Source organism: Hipposideros armiger, unplaced genomic scaffold, assembly GCF_001890085.2.
Source record: "Hipposideros armiger isolate ML-2016 unplaced genomic scaffold, ASM189008v1 scaffold_235, whole genome shotgun sequence".
In the NCBI taxonomy this organism is placed as follows: domain Eukaryota; kingdom Metazoa; phylum Chordata; class Mammalia; order Chiroptera; family Hipposideridae; genus Hipposideros; species Hipposideros armiger.
This window is the reverse complement of record NW_017731585.1, coordinates 469,358-483,049: the sequence shown is the minus strand read 5'-3', so window position 1 is coordinate 483,049 and position 13,692 is coordinate 469,358. Positions and strand designations below refer to the sequence as shown.

The 13,692-nt window shown below is 50.6% G+C and overlaps 1 protein-coding gene across 2 annotated transcripts in view; it reads right to left on the bottom strand.

Moving 5' to 3' along the window:
- The window catches only part of ALOX5 (arachidonate 5-lipoxygenase), a 55,944-nt gene that overhangs the window by 10,483 nt on the left and 31,769 nt on the right, over positions 1-13,692 (bottom strand). The window contains exons 4-7 of one of the 2 annotated variants that reach the window (XM_019655104.1): positions 12,538-12,660; positions 5,552-5,658; positions 4,852-5,024; positions 1,844-1,990 (exon numbers count right to left, since the gene is read on the bottom strand). In XM_019655104.1, coding sequence (XP_019510649.1) covers positions 1,844-1,990; positions 4,852-5,024; positions 5,552-5,658; positions 12,538-12,660 — 550 coding nt within the window. The remainder of the gene's footprint in view (positions 1-1,843; positions 1,991-4,851; positions 5,025-5,551; positions 5,659-12,537; positions 12,661-13,692) is intronic. The other variant, XM_019655105.1, reaches the window with a different exon arrangement.

Here is a 13,692-nt window from a genome sequence, read left to right as displayed (position 1 = left end):
CCTCTAGTTTTTCAAATTTGTTGTCACATTATTACTCTTTTTAAAAAAGCTGTGATTATGTCTTTTTTCTTATGCTTAATTTTGTATATTTTTTGCTCTTTTTTTCTTTCATTAACCTCATGAGGGGGCTATTTATTTTCTTGGACCTTTTTAAGAACCAAAGTTTGGATTTATTATCCTCTGGCTTTCCTTTGCATAGCTCTTTATAGTTTGCAAAAGTTTCCATTTTCACGAGAGGAGAGGGATTCAGGAACATTCTGTGACTTGCCCAAGGTCCCACAGCCTGTTATAAGTGGCAGAGCTGGGACTTAAGCCAGGCCCTTGACACCAGGCCACTCCAGGAGGTCTTGGAGGACAGGCTGCTCCAGAGGCACGTGCCAGTGTAAGTGGCCCCCCTCCTGGGTCTCCTAGCTGCTGACTTCTCTTACATCACCTATCCTTTAAGCTTTGGCTTCAGTTTCTTAAGCATAGAGCTTCTCTCTGATAACAGGCTGGAACTCCTCTGGAGGAAACACACCTCAGAGACTGGGTGACTGGGCGGGGGGTGTAGGGAGGGGAAAACATGGACTCTGGAGCCAGACAGCCCGACGTGAGTCCCAACTGTGCCGCTGACGGTGTGCACTTGTGCCTCCATTTCTCTATCTGAGAAAAACAATCCCTAGCAGTAGTGGCCACCTACCTTGCAGGGTTATAGTGACATTACATGAATAGAGGAGGCAGGTCCTGACTTGAAACCATGATGGCCAAATGTCTCAGAAATCAAGGATTTTTAAGATTTTAGCAGTGCATATACTTCATTATGTGACACCTCTCTTTCCTGCCCTGGGTCTGGGGCAACATACTATTTTACAATCAAACATATTAGTATTCCTGCAGCTACACATACGCATTTCACATTGAATGGGACAAAGCCTTTCATAGTCTCACCTGTTCATTCAGAGCAAGTTTTGCCGCCCATGAATTTGCTGCCAATTTTTGAAAAACCTAGCAATATTAGAATATTTCAGATTTCAAAACTGAGGGTGAGAAACTGTGGACTGTGCAAGTTAACCCTTAGGATTCTATTGGCATGTGATTGGCATCTGGCAAACCAGCTGCTATGATGTCCACAGCACCCATGCTCGCTTAACGGTTGGCTCGAAGTACTGTTTGCTGAATGCTTGTCTGCCTGTCCCTCACGGAGCCCCTGTGCAAACCACCCCACAGACCGACAGCTCGTGCTGTCCTGCTGTCTGCGTACCAGCTCCCACCATGTCACAGCTTCCTGGTGCTCTGAGGAAGCAGAGGGTGGCCAGGACCGGAGAGAGATGAAAGTCTGCCTCCACCTGCCTCTCCCCAAACTGCTCCCCTCTCTCCTCCTCCACTGTCCCTGGTGGAAACAAGAACTCATGGGCACTCGAAGGCAACCTCTAGGACTGGCACGTTACCTGAGCAGCCTCCATGGTGCCCCTGGAGGCTTCAGTCTCCAGCTTATCTTGTAGCTTCACCTGCCTGGTCCCTGTTGGTGTTTTGATTTGGGGCCCCTGCTCAGGATGCTGGGGTTGGGGCGAAGTATGATATCCCATAGCAGATGCTCTGCAGAGCATCTCACCTTGCCTAGAATTTCTCACGTGTGTCTTGGGGAGTGGAGCCCTTTCTGACCCTGTGGACAGTCCTCCTGACAGCTGGCTGGCAGCTTTAGGTTCTGATTTTTCCTGTCTACCTGGTAGAGCCTTCAGCACCCTCCTCAGGAGGTATAAGGCAGAGCTGCCTCCTCTTCCTGGAGGTTCAGGGGGAGCTACCCAGGAAAACTCCTCCCTGGCTGCTGAGTGTGGAGCCCCCGGAAGGGAACGGGCGGCGGTACCTGGATGGCAATAGGGACCATCTTGTTGACCAGGTTCTTGTACAGCAAACAGATGGGCGCAGCCAGGAACTGCAGTGTGCAGGGGTCTGTTCTGTTGGCATCGATGCCATCCAGAAGCTCAAAGTCCACGATGAAGATGTTCCCTTGCTGTAGGAGGCAAGAGGGCACATGCCCAAGTCAGTGTCAGCCAGAGACAGACCCAAGAATAACGCCCAGAGGGAGGGATATGTAGCTTTGGAGTTCTGAATTTGTAGTTCTTTTGTCCTCCGTCCAACTCAAAGGCTTATTCACATCAAGTATTTTCAAAGGTTATAGAGGTTTTTAGATAAGGGAGAGTGGCAGCGGCCAATTTTGCATTTGTTGTATCTGAAATCTGCATGATGTTTATGAAAGATGTTGAAAGACCACCCAGAATTACAATAAGAAAGTGGAGTTTGGAGGAAACAGATGAGAGAAGTCAAATAGCAAAGAATGATGCTGCAGGACTCCAGTTACATAAAGTTCAAAACTGGGCAAACTCAAGGGTCAGAGTCACCATTGGGAGAGGGAGCCGGAAAGGGGGCGGGTCTTCAGCGATGGGAGGTTCTGCCGGGGGTTCTGTAAGGGACAGGGTCTCCAGAGGCAACCGTCTCCAGGGACAGGGAGAAACTGCAGGGGCTGGATGGAGATGTCTGCAGGAGTGTTGTGCTCTATGTCCTGGCCTGAGGCGGGTGGCACAGTAGGTGAGTCACTTGGTTGGTTGAGTTTGTTGACCCTCCTGATTTCTGTAGTTATTAGGCTTCACTAAAGGATGAATATGCCTGTGATTTGGGGAAGATAGAAAACTGCCCTTTCCAGACTACACAGAGTCCTCTAGAGGGAGCCTGACCTGAGAGCCCTCGGCTTCCTTTCGCACAGTTGGGGCCAGCTCAGGCCAGAACCTGGAGTTGGGTAGAGGACAAGCAGTGCTTCTTAATCCTTTATGTTTTAAGTGAGCGCTGGAGGCAGAGGTTGAGGGCCAGCTGGGGAAGGGGGTCGGATTTCCAACGTGGCAGAGACGGGTTCACAGGAGTGCAGAAGAGATGCATATCCACAACTCTGCCTGCAGAGGGCACGCTGTGGCCACTGCCCACGCGGTTCATGAACCCTGGCTGAGGGGGACCAAAGACCAGTTTACTCAGGGCCCGGCCACCTTCTTCCTCCTTTTAGGATGTGGGGGACGGCTGTTGTGTGACACCAGTGATGAGCTCTGAGCAGTCTGTCAGTGATGTGTGCCAGGCAGGGGTGGGACAGGGTGGGGGATTGTTTCCCTGGCCAGCCAGGGCAGAAGGAAGGTGGGAAGAGGCTGGTTCCAGAGGGCATGAGACAGAGCCCCTTGGATAAGAAGTGGAGACATGCGGGCTGGTGGGGCTGGACGACTGGCCTTTCAGAGCAGATGTGACCATCAGCGACTTCCACGCAGAAGGAATGGCTGACAATAGAATTTTGAGAGGACCCAGGTTAGTTACCTGATGAATGACAGACTAAAGGGAGGCCCTGCAACCCAGGCCTGGGACCTAGGAGGCCCGGGATTTGGCCCCAGAAGTGCCTGGGGCATTTCTCTGTTATCCCAAGCCACCTCCTCTCTCTGGGCTTTACTGTCATCCTTCTGGAAAGTGAGGTGGTTAACCTTATTTCTCAGTTCTGACATTCTAGGATTCTACTGTAGACACTGGTGTTCTTGCCTGTCTGGTGTCCGTGTCCTCTCCTTTTGGTCAGCGTACTTCTCCTAGCCACAGTGATTGGTTCAGAGAACTAAGGATTGTGCTGTAGGAGATGGGGTGGTATGTTTGTGACAGACTCTAGTCAGTGGTGACTATTAGATTATTGCTTCATGACCAAAATCACAGCTGAGCGTCTAGACCATTGCTCAAAGGAAAGATAACCATTGTGACAAAAATGGCTACAACCCACTTGCTCTGGGAGTGACAAGGACCCTGGAGCAGAGGTTGTCCCTTGCCAGGGTGACTAGGTGCACAGATGGCTGCTCAGTCCCTTCCAAGTCTAGGATTCTCTGACTTTTAAAGCTCTGTGATTGTCTGATTTGAAATTTGAAACCTATAGCACTGAATCAATATGTCCAGCAATTAATCTACAGGGGAAAACTGTCTGTGCTGCCTGTGTGGGGACACGTGTTGGTGTCAGTTGTCCATGTAACCAGGTAGTGTCCAAGGGCCTGGAGAGGTCAAGGCAAGGCGGGGTGGTAGGGGCCTTTCCTAGAGACGTCCAGAGTCAGGTGAGCAAGGTGTGGGGGCTGGGAGATCTGTCCACAGATCTGACACTGACCACCCGTCCCTCTCTGGCTGGGGCTCCAAGGCAAGGTGACCAAGCAAGATGGGGCGACTGGAAATAGCAGAATGCCATCTAGACACCTGGGAGCAGACACTGAGTTCCACCAGACCCACAGTGGAGGTGGTTTGAACCCCTTCTGTCTCAAGACTAGGTTAGTCTTCAACTGGTGAGGGCTGACCCTGCAGGGGAGGGCTGGGGAGGGCAGAAGCAAATGCCACCAATGTTTCTAATTAGAAAGTCAAATATTCCATCAGTTTTCGCCTTTGTTTTGGTTATGCTGCTGGGTTGCTTCTTTCTCCAGTTTCCTCACCTTTGCAAAGTGGGTGACATTTTGATGGCCATGTGTATCAAACATCTCTCACAATGTCTGGCCCTAAACAGAGGGTGCTCTTTGAATTATTGATATTGAAAATATTGATATTATGCTCCTAGACCCAAGCATGATTGGGAAATACCACCGCCCATTCTTCCTCCTACTTTAGATGAGACAGATTTCATAAATGCCCAGGAAAAGGAAGAGGCTGCTTCACCGACGGCAACTGACCTTGCCATCAACCTGACAGATGAGCCAGGAGATGGTGGCCTGGGGGCCGGTGAGTACTGTCAGCGGGAAGTGGTTTCTGTCCAACAGAGTGTGACCCAGCCACCTGAGCTGGGCTTCTGGCCTGGACCACCATCCCCAGCCACCCAGGTCTTACCTCAACCTCCTGCTCCAAAGTGAGCTGCCGCTCCAAGCTGCATTCCACCATCTCCGTGGTCACCGGGAGCTTCTCGGGCAGCTTTGTGCATCGCTGGATCAACACGGGGTTGCAGCCGTTCAGGAACTGGTAACCAAACATGAGGTCTTCCTGCCAATGATTCATGACCCGCTCTGTGGGGGAGAGAATGGTGGAGTAGCCTGAGGTCTTGGCAGGGGGCAGCTTGGGCTCTGCTGGGTCCCCTCTCTCAGGCAACCTACGCAGTGGGAGGAAATATTTGAAAAGCAAACATCTGATAAGGCGTTCATGTGCAAAATATTCAAGGAACTCCAACAACTCAATAACAAAAACCTAATAACTCAATTCAAAAATAGGCAAAGGACTTGAACAGACATTTCTCCAAAGAAGACATACAAATGGCCAGCATGTATATGAAAAAACGGTCAATGACACTAACCATCAGGGAAATGCAAATCAAAACCACAATGAGATATCACACATGTCAGGACAGCTATTATAAAAACATGAAACAAAAGACAACTTGCAAGGGTGTGGAGAAGCTGGACCCCTGTGCACTGTTGGTAGGAATGCAAAACTTTCAGCGTGTGGTGCACGGGTGACAACCTGGGCAGCTGGGCCTGGTGGGCCAGCCTTTTCCAATGCCAGGCTGCACCACAAGAGCTCCCAAAGGCACACTCACCAGAAATAGTGTTGCTGATCTTGACAAATATTTTCTCGAAGTCGGCGAAGTCGCTCCAGGAAGACTGGAACATGTGCATGAAGCGGTTGATGAACAGGTTCTCCATCCTGCACACAGGCAACAGAGAGTGTCACCCCTGTGCTCTCCAGCCTGCCTCCCTCCACAGAGCCCCTTCACGTGGTCTCACAGCCTCTAGATACCACGTGGGCAGCAGGGACCTGAATGCAGGGCAGCTCCTGGGGACAGCTGATTGGCTTTGTGGAACCAGACCAGAAACTGGCACCTACATCTAAAGGCTTTTCCTACTCTTCCTACCACACCTCCCCCATGAAAGAGATCGGTCACCTGCCCTCAAGAACAGTCTACAGCACCTCTCATCCCTTCCATGCGTGCTTTCATCCACGAGTTCATTTATTCATTCATTCTCAGTGCAAGTTTCCAGGGACAGAATGCCACATCTCCGATGCAGCTGCTCTGCCGAGTCTCCTAGATTTTGGAGGGATTAGTCGTTCAGTAGAATTTAACCCTCATTTACTTTCTGCCTAACCCTGACTCTGTGTCTGGTGCTGAGGACACAGTTTCCGAATGCTCCTTACACAGGATAGCAAAATAACCCAGGACAGGAGCTTGATAAATTCAAAGTGCAGGCTGCAGGCAATAAGGAATGAGATCTGAGTGGCCCGAGCAATCCCAAGGGCTCCCTGGAGGAGGCGGGTGTGGGATGGGTCTGGGAAAGGTGGAGAGGAAGGGAAGAGGGTCCCCAGGCTTCCCTACAAAGCCCAAGCAAGGCACAGGACAGAGGCTTCGTAATTCTGGCCAGTGCTCACCACGACCCACTCTGCCTCAGTTTCTCTCTCTGGCACACACATGGCTGAAAATAACAAGCAGTTCCCTGTCTCCTCCCCTCTGGCAGTGCTTGCCGCCCACTCCTCCAGCATTCAGGCCTGCTTACCTGTTCTGTCTTTTGTATGTCCCGACTTGGGACCTTTGCGTGTGCCCTGCACCCCTCTTTCTTCTCCTGAGAATGTGGGGTGAGTGTACCCCCCGTTCCTCCTTCAATTTCAGGGAAGGAGCTGACCCTGTGATGCAGTCTGCAAGTCTGATGGCAGATTATGTACAAACCCATTTGTGTGACTGCCTGCCTGCTGCCTTAGATGCAGGAGTGCAAAGGCGTGTCTGCATTGCTCAGATGAACCCAGGCCTCACAGCACTAGAGGGGCGCAGGCAGCACAGGTGGTTGTCTGAGAGGGGTGGCAGATGCCTGGGGCAGGGGACTGTGCCATAGGTGCTCCTCGAGGAGGCTCCCCTTCCTGCACCCCCATGCCCCAAGAGTGCCAGGCAGTGCCAAGCCCTTCCCCAAAGAAACAGCCCTAACTGGCAAGGGCCCAACCCCCTCCTAGGACTCTCTCCTCCCACGGTGGGTTGCCTTGGGCTGAGCGTTGTCACGGGAATGTTTGGGAGTCCCAAGCTTCTTCACACCCTCTCTGACCAGCAGAATCAAAGGACTGAAGTTTGAGTGAACCTGGCTGATGGGGACAGAGGTGTCTGTCATCCCAGGGGAGCCACCTGTGAGCATGCATGAGGGCAGCAAGTCTGAGTGACCAAAGGCACGCACTCAGCAGACAAGCAGGTGATGCCGGGGCCCCTCCCAGCCCTGCCAGGCAGGAGAAAGGCACCCAAGGCAGAACCTGACACACCCCCTTGCCAGACTCCCCTTCCGGATCTGCCTCAGTTTAGCAAATGCTTCTCTCCTTTGTACTGAGGACCCTAGGACCCTTAGGAGCCCATGCTACTCAGGAGAAGGTCCTGGGGCCACAAGGCTGGTGACCTCTGTGAGCATCCATTTCTCCTTTGTAAGTTAGACCAACCAACTGCCTGCAGGTGACTAAGATGCTGTAATGCCTGGAAGGTGCTGGAGCACAGGATAGGCAGTGGTGGCTGCACATAGTAGGTGCTCAGCACCTCGGAGCTGGGGAATAGCGCTGGCATTGTCTTCCAGCCCATGGCTGGGATCTTCGTCACTGTTATTCCAGCCCCTCACGGGGAAGAAAGAGCATTGACACCATGCTTGTTTCACACACATGCTTCTTACGGCCTCCCCACTTACGGCAGGCCACCGGGGCCTGGGAACGTCCCCCGCTAAGCTTCTTTCAGCCATTTACCTCCTTCTTCACCCATCGTCCATGACCCTCCTCTGCCATCTCCCTTGTTAGCTGAGTCTCTGGGGACAGAAACCCTTGTTAAGCTAGAGGAGTATATCCAGTGTCAGTGTGGGTGTGGAAAACACTTGTTGCTGGGAGAGCAGAGGCCTGACCTGGCCCCCACTCTCCCCATAGCTCTGAGGATGACGCAGCACCAGATGGTGCCCAGGAAAGAGGTCCTGGACTTTGTCTGGAACTGGGAGTGAGTCACAGTCCATAATCCAGTCCCTCCCTACTGGGAGGGGATCACCATCTCTCCAGCTGGGTCTCTGACCTCAAAACAGGATGGGCATGGCAGTACTCAGAGGAAGCCACAGATCCAGGAAGGAGTGGAGTTAGGAGGAATATATTTGCATGTTCTCTAGAGGCGAAATATTTCCGCATACGTCTAGACAACTGGATATAAGGGACTTCAAAGATCTAATATTGTACAAAGAGGCACCTGTAGCCCAGAGGGGGCACCTGGCTCATTCAAGGTCACACAGCTAGGTAACAACATGGCCAGACAACAGTACAGCCAGGTAACGGCACAGCCAGGCGAGAACCGGCACCCAGCTGCTGGCGGGGCTGGGAGAGGCCAGGGCTTCCTCTACTCCCCTGCGGCTTTCCTTCTCCTAACAGCTGCTCATTTTCCATTTCGCAGTTCTGCTCTTTGGGGTGGTGGGCACAGCTTAATGAGGCCGGGCCTCATTCCAGGCAGAGCAGGTGGCTCGGAAGAAATAATTTTCCAGAAGTGGCGCAAAAACCAAGCTGCCCAGTGGTGGAGGTTCAATGGGGAAGGCCTCTTTGGTGACCTCAGCCATGAGTTTCAGTTTTCCAAAGGCAGGACTGGGTTTAGTGGACAGAGTGGCACTGCTATGGCATGAGCTGCAGGAATGCAGGCCAGGCCTTGGGACAATGGATTCCATCAGAGACCTTCAGTGCAGAGCAGGCTGCCAGGCATGGGGTGGGCGTCCTTTCCCCATCAGACCAGTTGGGGTGGACCCCTTTGGTCATAGGGGGCTGAACCAGAGGGTCTCAGAGCCCCCAGCCCATGTGCTGGGGTTTGGAAGAGAGAATCCTGTTTGGGGCTGGGAGCCCACCTGCAAGCCCAGGCCAAGGAGACAGAGGGCAGCTGAGAGGGCTGCAGGTCAGTCCCAGGTGTTAAGGACCTGACCTGAAATCCCAGCCCCGTTTCCCAGCCATGCAGCCTGGGATAAGTCTGTAATCTCACTGTGCCTCAGTTTCCTCATCTGTGAAATGGGCATAATGATCATCCTTGACTCACAGGTGTGTAAAAAGATTTCAACAAATATTAGTGACTAGTACCATCTGCAGCCTTAGGCTACCATGGTCTGAGGGGACCAGGAGTCTATCCCTAATCCAGTCTGCAGCCTTAGTCTACTGTGGTCTGAGGGAACCAGGGTCAGTCCCTAATCTAGTCTGCAGCATGGGATTTTGCTCCCCCCCCCCAGGGCCTTCTGCCTAATTCACTCATCCCCTTTCTTCCTCCACACCCCATTCATGGCAGAATCTTTACCTGCTGACTCCTCTTTACTGCCTCTCCTCTCTGTCCCCCAAAAGTGTTCTCACCCAGGGCACTGGTGACCTCTGAGTGGCTGCACCTGAAGGGCTCTAAACTCTCCTGATCTCTCTGAAGCATCTGACAACCACCCCCTTTCTTCTTGACATTAAAATGCAGAATGCTGAGCCCCCTGGACCTCATCTCTATTTCAAACCCCCCTGGTTCTGTCTCCCCCTCCTCCTCAGGTAAAGGCTGGGTTCCTTGCCCACTTCCCTGCCTTGGAAACCTCAGCCCCAATTCCCTACACATGCCCCAACTCTGGTCCTCCTGCATCACCAAGGTTCTCACTGCCCAGAAGGCCATCCCCTCTGTACCTCCGATCAGTGTGGTGAACTCTTATGAATCTTAAAAACCCAGGTTAGGCTTCTCTCTTAGAAAGAGATGCTGTCCCGCAGAGTTACTTCCTCCCTTGCCTCATTGCCCCAGTGCTCCTTCCAAAGGAATATCTACCACATGCTATTGTGATGAGCTCTCCACAGCTCAGTCCCTACCACACTGTGAGCTTCTTAGAGCTGGGACCAAGGGTCCACTTTGGATACATCTCAGGTCCCCACTCCCCCAGGAGCTCATTAAGCATAGCCTCCTCCTCCAGGCCTGCCCCCATGGGATTGGAGGAAGTCCAGAAGAACTAGCAAACAGGCAGGGACAGGGCTGAGAAGGCAGCTCCCTGGCGGGCCTTGTTTTGTGGGTTCAGAAATGAGAAGAAAGTCCTCCTAAGTACCCAGAATGGAGATACAAGAGGGAACTCATCTACAGTGTGCCAGGTGTCACCATGGTGACATTGTATACATGAGTTCATTTAAGCCTCATGACACTTCTAGCAGCTAGACATGATTGGCCTCATATTATCGGAAGGAAATTTAGGGTCAGAAAACTTAACTCTCCCAAGATGGCGCACGCAGCTAGGGTCTGAATCAACTTTAGTTGCCCAGGCTTTAAATAAGCAACTTTTCTCTTTTAAAGGGTAATTAGAGGTGAGCTGATAATTATTGCTAATTTGAATAGATTTTTCCCCCCAGGAAGGCAACATGTAACCTGGTCCTGCGAGTTCATGGACCAGCAGCATTAGTGTCAGTTGGGGCCTTACTTGGAGTGTAGGCTCCTACCCCACTGGGACACACTGGTCAGAACCTGTAGCCCAGTGTTCCATGGTGGCCCACGTACACAGAATGTTGGAGGGACGCTGTCTGGACCCATGTGCCCTCGCTGGAAAGCCTGATTGCTTGTCCTTGCTGCCCTTGGCTAGGATGGCTTGGTGCAGCTGCCCAGCATTCAGGAGAAGCCCAGCTACCCTGAGATGGGCCCATAAAACACAGCCACATCAGGTGGAACCTGCACTGTCTTTTACTGAGTTTGTTTCAAGGCAGGAGTTTGTCTCTTTCTGTCCCAGGGCAGGCTTAAGGCAGGTGTGGTGGAGGGGCACGGAACAAAGAAATGGCAGAGTGCTGGGATCTGAATAGTCCTGCAGCCAGGCGTACTGTAGGTACTCCATAAATGCCAGCTGACTACACCAAGGGACACAGGAAGAGGAAAATGCAAGGGGGCATCACGAATGCACCTTTAACCCCAGTCCTCCATGGGGTCACTGAGGGACACCTGCACCCCTCTGAGGAGCCTGGAGAGCAATCCCAGATTCAGCAGACTTCTTTATGTCAGCATTTCTCAAGCTCTTACAGTCCTTTAGGCAAATCCCTGGACCTTGTTAAAAAAAATGCAGATTCTCAGGCCCCACCTCTGGCCTCCTGAATCAGACACTTGAGGTGTGGGTCCAGAAATACAGATTTTAACAAGCCTCCAGGGATTGTGACCCAAGCAACAGTTTGAGAACCACTGCTGAAGAGGCTGCAATACTTTCCAAGTTAATTTGACTATAGAACAAACTTCCTTTTAGGGAAACACTACTTCATGCTTTGTGTTAACTCATTCTACAATATGACCCATTTTTTTCTTAGTTTCAGGTGTACAAAACAACATAGTAAAGAGACATTTATTTATACACCTGGCAGAGTGATCACCCTAATAAAGTCTACTACTCTTCTGACATTGTATGTAGTTATTACAATATTATTGACTATATTCCTTATGCTGTACTTTACATACCTGTGACTATTTTTTTAATTATAGTTGACATTCAATACTATTTTATATTAGTTTCAGGTGTACAGCATAGTGTTTAGACATTTTATATAGTTTATGAAGTGATTCCCTGGTAAATCTAGAACCAACCTGACATCATACATAATTATTACAATATTATTGACTATATTCCCTGTGTTATACTTTATATCCCTGTGATTGTTTTATGACTCCTAATTTATACTTCTTAATCCCTTCACCTTTCTCACCCAGCCCCCCAACTCCCCTCCCATCTAGAAATCATCAGTTTCTTCTCTGTACCTATGAGTCTAAGACCCATTTTTAACAAGAAAAAAATGCTACTTTCGTAAATATAATTTAAAAATTTTCAGGTTTGTCTAACTTTTAGGTGGGACTTTCCCCATTACGTTTTCCCAACAAATTTCTTTTCCAATAGAACAGAGCTCTGATTTGATAACAACATTCAATAGAGGTGAAGAGGTTTGGTACACAGACATACAGGCATCGGTTAGAAGGAGATGACTTTTCTGTGAGAGCTTTGATGACATTGAGCCAATCTGTTTCTGAACTGGAGTGACAATAAGAACTCCAATCTCTGCCATTTACTCGCAGAGCCCTTGGGCAAGGCATTGACCTTCTTATTCCTCAGGTTTCTCAGCCGCAGATGGGGATAATGACTGCCTGCTCATGGGGCTGTTGGGAGGGACGAATGGGGACAGGGCATGCATGCCAGAAATCAGCACAGGCATGGTGGCCATTCTTACTGCAGAGCCCTGCCGTCTAGGTGACAGCCTGGATGCTGTCTACCCTTGAGTTGGCCATGAGGGGATGAGATGTGGGTGGAAATGGGGCATTCCAACTAGAGATCTCCATTTTGGGCTAAAACATAGCTATGTTTGGTGTCCTCCTGGCTGTACCTTTGTTTAGATACAGGATATCCTGTGATTGTGCATTGAGAATCCACTCCGTGGCCAAGACAGAATCAAATGCATTTGGGAAGGGGTGCTTGACAGAGCCCCCCACTCCCCAACACCAGGCCCCAATGAAGAAAGGAGTGAGGGTCCCACTCTCAGCCCTGGCCACTGGAGGAGCTGCCCAGTGTCCTTCAGTTGTCATAGACTTACGCTTTAGAGTAGTTCAGAACAAAGTCCACGCCTTTCTCACTATCAAACTGGATATCGCGAGGTAAATCCCTGTGGCACTTGGCATCGATACTCAAGGGGAAGCCAGGGTTCCATTCCATCCATCTGAGCATGAAAAAGAACAAAACTGGGTTGAATGCCTCTGGGTGGGGACCCTCAGGCTGAAGGCTGCCTGTGTGGTCTGAGGATGCGCTTGCCATCTGGTCAACGCGTTACAGTTGTGTGTGCATCCAGCAAGATACTGGGACCCTTCCCAAGGTCCGGCAACAGCCCCCTTTGCTGTTCCTGGAGCATCACAGTGGGGGGCTACGGCTCCCTAAACCTACACTGGGCTTATTAACACAGGGGGAGTGGATGGTAGGTGTGCACCAGTGCATTAAAAGGAATTGAGAAAGGAAGTGTCAGATGTTCGTTCTCCCAATGTTCTCCCAATGTTCTCTCCTGCACAGAACTGCCCTGCAGGTCACCGGAGTTAGACTTGGTTAAGGCTGCCCCACTGGCCTGACCTGGACATCCAATGTCCCACCATCTGGTCAGTGCACTTTGAACTGTGCGTGGTGGTCAGGGGAAAGGGGGGAGTTGTTATGCCTGTGTAGTAGGATGCACAAGGTCACAAGGTATCTGAGTGACCCACTGCCCCACCGGACACAGACAGCTGCTAATAACAGGTTTAGAGATTGTTACAATCAAAATAGCTCCCCCTAAAGACAGGCCATACACTCTGTATCACCAAAATAATTAGATCCTGGTGTCCTTGAAACTTAACCCACAGCATTGGACATTAATAGTTTCTTTTTTAAATTTTACTTTTCTTTTTGTTTATTGCAAAAACAAAACAAAACAAACCCTCTCAGTTTCTTTAAGGCAGAGAGAATGATTTAGTATTTGTTTAGAAACCAAAATTTGCATTCTGAGATTTCAGCTTTTGTATTTATATTCTTAATTCTCCTCCCTTTTGATCTCTCTTATGAGAGGAAAGTAAAACATTAAGATCTTTGGTCATTAAAAAATCTTGAGGGCCGGCCAAGTGGCGCGATGGTTGAGAACTGGCTTGGGACACCAGAGGGCCCCGGTTCGGATCCCACATATGAGGGCCAGTGACACTGCCCTCCACAGCTAAGATGCTGAACAACAGCT